Source organism: Alosa pseudoharengus, unplaced genomic scaffold (assembly GCF_046254945.1).
Source record: "Alosa pseudoharengus isolate Yale_2024_CS ecotype anadromous, Long Island Sound unplaced genomic scaffold, YU_APseudo_1.1 YU_APseudo_1.1_scf_6, whole genome shotgun sequence".
In the NCBI taxonomy this organism is placed as follows: domain Eukaryota; kingdom Metazoa; phylum Chordata; class Actinopteri; order Clupeiformes; family Clupeidae; genus Alosa; species Alosa pseudoharengus.
In genome coordinates this window covers 9,692,508-9,700,007 of record NW_027468848.1, presented here as the reverse complement: position 1 = coordinate 9,700,007, position 7,500 = coordinate 9,692,508, and the positions used below count along the sequence as shown (strand labels likewise).

The following is a 7,500-nucleotide window of genomic DNA, read 5'->3' as shown; positions in this document are numbered from 1 at the left end:
TAAACATTAATGTCACAGAATAGCAATTAGAGTATTCACCACTATAGGCATGAATAAGTCATGTACTGTATACACACACACACACACACACACACACACACACACATATATATATATATATATATATATATATAAACATACAAAGACATAGACACTAGTATTCTCTTCAGGATGAGTTACGTGATCATGACCCCATGAGCATATGTGAGATTATAAAGACGATAGATTAACAGTAAGGAAGGTCATGTTTGTTCCTTCACATTGGAGACACGTGTTTTCAGGTTACAGTCTGCAGGCAAAGTCTGGAGATTTTTTTCCACGAAATTTTTTGTACCGTTATACAGTAACTTTCTAATAACCACTCAAAATATAATTACATCTTAATTACATTGTCTCTTGTAAACGACGTGAACTGATGTTAGTCCTCACACACTAAAATATATATGCTCATATTCTTTCCATCTCAGAGGTAACACAATACTGCAAAACTGAAACTGCTGTTTAGCTGAAAAATTGTCATAATTTTTGTGCAAGTCCTAACCATGTTGAGTGTTGTTGAAATCCTCCCAGGAGTATTTGAGTGACATGGCTGTTTGCAAAAGCCATTGTATGTAACAAAATATTAATCTGCATTAATCCTAAAGCAGCACCAAAAATTGAGATGCTTGAAATCCTTGTATTCTTCCAAATTGTGCATTTAATTGGCCAGGATTTGAAACGCCTCACTTGCAATATTCATTTTCATCTTGTGAAGCGTTATGATGTCATTTGTCAGTGTGTTTTAAGGTTCACTTATGGAATTACAGTACATGTATTAAAGCACAAATAAAGTACATTTTGCTACCTTGGGGCATTGCATGGTTGTCATGGAGACAAGTTGTCCTGGATCAGCTGCAGTCCATCTCCAGGGATGGCACTGGGGAGCCCACGGAGGAGCTGGAGATTAATGGCGTTTACAAACGGAAGTTCAGGAGGAGCGTGACGGAATTTGCCACGCCTCCTTCTTCATCTGCCAGGTAACTTATTCTGCAGTCTACCTGCCGAAGCAACAGCATTGGCTTAACTTTGCTCACAACCCACCACCTCCCCTCACACCTCCAGTCCTCCTTAGGTAAGAATTAAGGGGTGTATGACTCTACAATATTATGTATATATTATTATAACACAATGAAAAGGTTTGTGATAGAAGGTATAGATAGAAATAGAAGCACCATATGCTCTACCCTCAGGCAGTACATGTAAAAGGCCTATTTTAATGGGGCATTTTCTGTACTGCCTGTTATTATTGTGTTGCATGACCGCTGGTATTCTGTCAAGAACCCTGAACTTAAAACAAACAAACTGCACAGGTGTGTCTGGGTGCAGATGCAAATAAACAAACTGCACAGGTGTGTCTGGGTGCAGATGCAAATAAACAAACTGCACAGGTGTGTCTGGGTGCAGATGCAAATAAACAAACTGCACGTGTGTTTGGGTGCAGATACAAATAAACAAACTGCACAGGTGTGCTTGGGTGCAGATACGATTAAACAATCTCCACAGGTGTGTCTGGATGCAGATATAAATAAACAATCTGCACAGGTGTGTCTGGATGCAGATATAAATAAACAAACTGCACAGGTGTGCCTGGGTGCAGATACAAATAAACAAACTGCACAGGTGTGTCTGGGTGCAGATGCAAATGAACTTTGGCCTGGCGATGCCCACTTAGTGCCTCTATCACACCTGAACGGCTCACTTTACCACTTGTCCAGCAATGCACTTGCACCCCGTTATCACCAGGTCATATAACTGTCAAAAAACACCCAATAACCTTCAAACAGCAAATATCAGGGAATTGATTTTGAGTTTCAAGTCTAAGTTCATCCAGTTTTCTCTTCTCCTCCATCAGACTCCTGTCACTTCACACTGTTTCCACACACAGCACACAGACACCTCCATCTGTCTGTTATCTGTCTGGCTCTCTGGGGGAAATCAGCAGTTATAATGCTGATGATGCCCACGACTTCTCCAGACCACAAAACTGCCATGACTGGGCATTACAGCATTATTTTTTTATATATGTAAATCTGCCAGACGCCTACTTGTCTTGGCCTTTTTTCTGTAATGGGCAATGAGTATTTTCTTTACGTGTGTCCGACTATATTCAGACTTGAGTTCACAGAGTGAAATCATTTGTATTATACCTGACAGAAAATACTCATGACACGAAACTAAATATACACACTAAAATTCACATATCATGAATATAACCTCACTCTTGACTTATGCCTGGCTCATACAGTACAGCTCATTTTACGCCTTGCTCTGCAGACTTTGAGGTACATACAGTAGTACAACATATCTCCACTAGATGGCAGCACCATCACAGCTGATATCCAACTATGAATAGCTGCCCTGCGCCCGTCTGCCCATGCATTTGGTTAGAAACACACAATTCTGCACTCACCCATATGCATGCACAGACACCCACACACAAGCACGCGCACGCACACACACACGCGCACGCCCATGCGCACACTCACATACACGCGCACACACACACACGCGCGCACACACACACACATTTCCAAATGACCCCTTACTGACCGCTGAGCTAAAAAGTGTCCCTTAAACCTGACTCATTGACGAATTCCTCCTGGTCGTCCTCACTGTCACTCTCAAGCTGTCATCACTGTAATTATTATTTAATAAATATTAATAAATTATTAAATATTAATCTTTATATTAATAATATTCATATTTATATTGCATAATATAATACATTGGAATTTTAATTAAAAAAACATTGATTATGGTCATTTAACCATACATAAACATCTCCAGACTTATACATACCAATGCATTATATGGCCGGAATAAATTTGGACTAACTGCACAGCGTTGCCTTGAGGCAACGCAGGAAAAAATACAGTTTTCACATATAAATAAACACAAAATAGGCATCCAATCGATCAAATAAGCTTCTCTGGATTCTCATGCACATCCACATATTTTTTTTGGTGTTATGTTATTCAATTTAAATATGATAAAAGGTGAAAATATTCTTACCAATTTGTGCCTTGTGTCCCATGCGGCTTGACTTCCTGAAAGGACTGCTCCTCCCCCAAACAAAAGCTCACACCCACTTCAAATCATCATTTTATTGGACAGAGAGGTGTCTAGTGTTACTACATGAAAAAAATCTGACATATTCTTTTAAAGTGCCAGTGTGGGGATTAAAAATGTATTTTGTTGCCTCAAAGCCACGGTATGCAGTAGAGGGTTAAAGCAATACATTAGAGATGTAGGCTATGCAGCTCATGTTAGTATTTTATAATAGGTCATATCATGTTTGCAGCTTGTCATGTTATTAATTATTCATGATTAATAAAAGTGGGCTGGCACTTTACGCTCTGCACGCAACAAGGAAGTTGTGAACACTCAGAAGAAACGAAAGTGAAACACAATTGTTACTCAGCAGCTTCTCGTAGGCTAGTGTTTGTTAGCACGTAAGGAAAATGGCAGAGGCGATTTCAAGTAACGAAGACATTTTAATGTGCTCCATTTGTTTGGATCTACTAAAAGATCCAGTGACTCTTAACTGTGGACACAATTACTGCACGGGCTGCATTAAGGGCTGCTGGGATCAGGAAGACCAGAAGAGAGTTTACAGCTGCCCGCAATGCAGACAGACATTCGCTCCAAGACCCGTTTTAAACAAAAATAATGTTTTTGCAGAGCTTGTGGAACAACTAAGGAAAACCAGAACGCACGCTGCCCCTCCTGCTCTATCTACTGCTGGACCTGGAGATGTGGAGTGTGATGTCTGCACTGGGAGAAAACTCAAAGCTGTGAAGTCCTGTTTGGACTGTCTGGTGTCTTACTGTGAAACTCACTTCAAAGTTCATAATGAAGTAAACCCAAGAAAACACTCAGTGATTGATGCCACAGGCCAGCTACAGGAGAGGATCTGCTCTGAACATCAGAAGATGTTTGAAATATTTTGTCGTACTGATCAGAGTTGTATCTGCTACCTGTGCACGATGGATGAACACAAAGGCCATGACACAGTCACAGCTGCTGCAGAATGGAAAAACAGACAGGTGAGTACTGGAGCTACACTTGTGTCTTCTTTTTTTTTGAAAGGTCGGATACAGAAATAATGTGTTTGTATTTAACAGGAACATTATACTTCTTAAAGTTTACTGATTTTTTGCAGACTCTTGTTCTCATTAGAGAACTCACAAACCAGGAAATCATTAGCAGGTGCAAAGCGCAAAATGTTGTAACCTGTTAAACATTGACATGGCAGCATCAACCTGAATGTGATACGGCATAAAGGGTCCGATATTACAGGTTCTGACCCAGCTTGATTTGTATTTAATGTTTTAAACCAGTTCTCCAACTGAAAAGAGTTCATGTTGTTTATATTACTTGTTCATCAAGAAATAGCAATGGGCTATTTGTCATCATTGTTTTGATAAATAAATAGGAAGCATAGTTGAGTTTGTCTGTATTTCTATCAACAGAAGCAGTTGGGGCAGACCCAGAGGAGATTCCAGCAGAGAATCCAGGAGAGAGAGAAGGAGCTGCAGGAGCTGAGGAAGGCTGTGGAGACTCTCAAGGTGAGAAGATAACAGCAGACTGATGAAGGTTTCAAATATTATTGTCATTAATATCACAGATCATGGATACCCATGACATCAATACTCAGAATTAGTTTCATCCTTTTGCTTAATGATGCATATAATAGCAGACACATTAGCAGTATCAAGTTCTAATTCCACCTTCTTGGGACAGATTGTAGTGAGCCCAGTGAGTAACTGTGTCTCTGCTGCCATCTCTACAGCACACAAAGAACCACTGACACCATGAAACACTTTCAGCTTCACCTCCCTCTGTGTGTCTCCTGCCCTCCTCTTTGTGTGTCTCCTAACAGAGCTCTGCACAGACAGCAGTGGAGGACAGTAAGAGGATCTTCACTGAGATGATCCGCTCCATTGAGAGAAGGCGCTCTGAGGTGACAGAGCTGATCAGAGCTCAGGAGAAGGCTGAGGTGAGTCGGGCTGAAGGACTCCTGAAGCGACTGGAGCAGGAGATTGCTGAGCTGAAGAGGAGAGATGCTGAGCTGGAGCAGCTTTCACACACAGACGATCACATCCATTTCCTAAAGGTAAATTTGAGCTGCCCTCCGGAAACTGAAATTAAATGTAAAAAATAAGAAATAGTATTGAGCTGATGACATATGTCCAAATACCAACAGTGTGTAATAAAACTCTGCATGTGAGCTGTATGCCATTGATTTACATGCAGTATGTACAGTACAGTATGTATATATAACATGTACACACACTTAAACACACAAATGCATAATTACACACACACTAAACCAACTGATTTAACTCTGATTATTCAGTTGGCCTGTCTCAACTTTTGTGTTTCTCTCTTCAGAATGTTGTGTCAGTCACTGGTGCTCATTGCAGTACAGTTCCAACCAGAATGACCTTCACACTCGCAACACTCTCAACTTTTATATTTGTCTCTGTAGAACATCCCATCATTCCGATACTCTCCTTGCTCTCCCAGTATGACCATCAACCCAAGTGTCTCTTTTGAGGCTGTGAAGGAATCTGTCTCTGCAGTGAAGGTGCAGCTGGAGGAGGAACTGGATGGCATCTTCAAGCAGGAAGTAGCCAATATATCTGCAGCAGGTTGGACAAACCTCTAGAATGGACACAATGATGAACTACTTTTATAAGACACTGTTATGTTCAAACAGTTATGGATTCATTTGACTCTGTATGTTCTGTCTCTCAACAGTGGCACATATCCAAATTATCCAGTCTTTAGAATGTGAGTCTGTCATTAAGTTGCATTCCCATCTTCAGCTGAAATAAAACTTCCTTCCAGAGCTAACAGGCCTTTCACAGATGTTAAAAACAAACATTTCCCAAAAAGTGGAGTACATACAAGATAATATGCAAAGCAAGATGTGTGTTGATTTGTTCTGTAGATCCTGGGTGAATGAGTTTCTCTGTGTTGGTTCCCAGATGCTGATCCTGAACTCCCAGTCAGAAGAACAGACAGTAAGGAGGCGCTGCCACCAAACAGTAAGTCTTTACTCTCTGGTTCTGACAGCATCTACGGCTTTATATCTGGGGTCTAGCAACGGAATGATAGTTTCACTGAATCTTTTCATCTTTAGAACCTTCTTTCAGATGTCAAACCTAAGAGGCATGGGTGTGTGGCTGGGCCCCAGAGTTTGAAATGAAGGCCCTTTAGATGTTTACATGTATCAATAACAGCAGACAAAAGCAGAAGCTGAGATCAGAGATGGAGTTAGAATCCAGCTTTAACAAACAGTAACCTCATCATTTATTCCAAACCACTAGATTACACCCATTACTTCTGCAGTTGTCTTGTGATAATGAACTGATTGTGGTGGTTAGAACTGGAGGTCCTCTAAACATGCCCCTACCCTCCTAATGAAGATGAGGTCCTCTAAACATGTCCTTACCCTCCTAATGAAGATAAGGTCCTCTAAACATGCCCCTACCCTCCTAATGAAGATAAGGGCCTCTAAACATGCCCCTATCCTCCTAATGAAGATGAGGTCCTCTAAACATGCCCCTACCCTGATGAAGATAAGGGACTCGTCAGTGGGAGGTTGGAGGCCTTTAAGATTTAAGCAGCTGGGGACTCATATGCCACATAACATTCTTTATACAATTTCTACTGATGTGATTTGAACATGAGTGTGCTGTCATCATTATATATTCTCTTTATACTGCAAAATCTAAGTTTTTGGTAGTAAAGTGATATGTTCTGTTTCAGTGCCTGATGTCCAGGCTGCTTATCCTGAAACAGTGACCAGAGAGGAGCTCTTGCAGTGTAAGTTGAACACACACACACATGCACAACTCCAAAGGACTCTAACATACACACACACACAGGCAAATACACACACACTCACACACACACACACATTTTAACTACTATTTATGTCGGCAATTCATAATAAATGTACATAAGGACATACATGTTACAGATACAGAACATTGCTAAGGCATGATCCACCAATGTGTGTCTGATGACAATCTCAAACAGCAGATTTATGAATACACACAACACCTTCTTCTCCATATATGGCGACTTCCAATAATGGAGGATATTGAGCAGTATTTGGCAATTTGCTTTGCCCTAGCTTTTGTAAAGCCAACTATCCTGAGACCCCTAATGACAAGCCTATGCACATGGCCCAGGCTGCCGAAGATAAGCACCAGATATTGACATTTGTAGCCAAGGCCAGTTATTTGCTGTACAAGAGGGTGATATTTTACTAGCTTTGTTAAGTAAGCCTCCTCTAGACATGAATCAAAACAGCAACCTACTTCCAGGATGAACACATCCCTATCGTGCTCATCAATAATTATAATATCAGGTCTGGTGGCATTTAAATCAGTGAACGCAGACATTGTAAAACACCTGGAAAACATTTGTTGTCTAACAACACAATTT

At 40.7% G+C, this 7,500-nt stretch overlaps 1 protein-coding gene across 1 annotated transcript in view; it reads left to right on the top strand.

Annotated features, from left to right (window-relative positions):
* Positions 1 to 3,460: 3,460 nt before the first annotated feature.
* Positions 3,461 to 7,500, top strand: part of LOC143106530 (tripartite motif-containing protein 16-like) — a 7,574-nt gene continuing 3,534 nt past the window's right edge. The window contains exons 1-7 of the mRNA XM_076270838.1: positions 3,461 to 4,085; positions 4,512 to 4,607; positions 4,922 to 5,155; positions 5,531 to 5,693; positions 5,803 to 5,835; positions 6,033 to 6,092; positions 6,817 to 6,873. Of these exons, the coding sequence (XP_076126953.1) occupies positions 3,501 to 4,085; positions 4,512 to 4,607; positions 4,922 to 5,155; positions 5,531 to 5,693; positions 5,803 to 5,835; positions 6,033 to 6,092; positions 6,817 to 6,873 (1,228 nt within the window). The 5' untranslated portion in view covers positions 3,461 to 3,500. The remainder of the gene's footprint in view (positions 4,086 to 4,511; positions 4,608 to 4,921; positions 5,156 to 5,530; positions 5,694 to 5,802; positions 5,836 to 6,032; positions 6,093 to 6,816; positions 6,874 to 7,500) is intronic.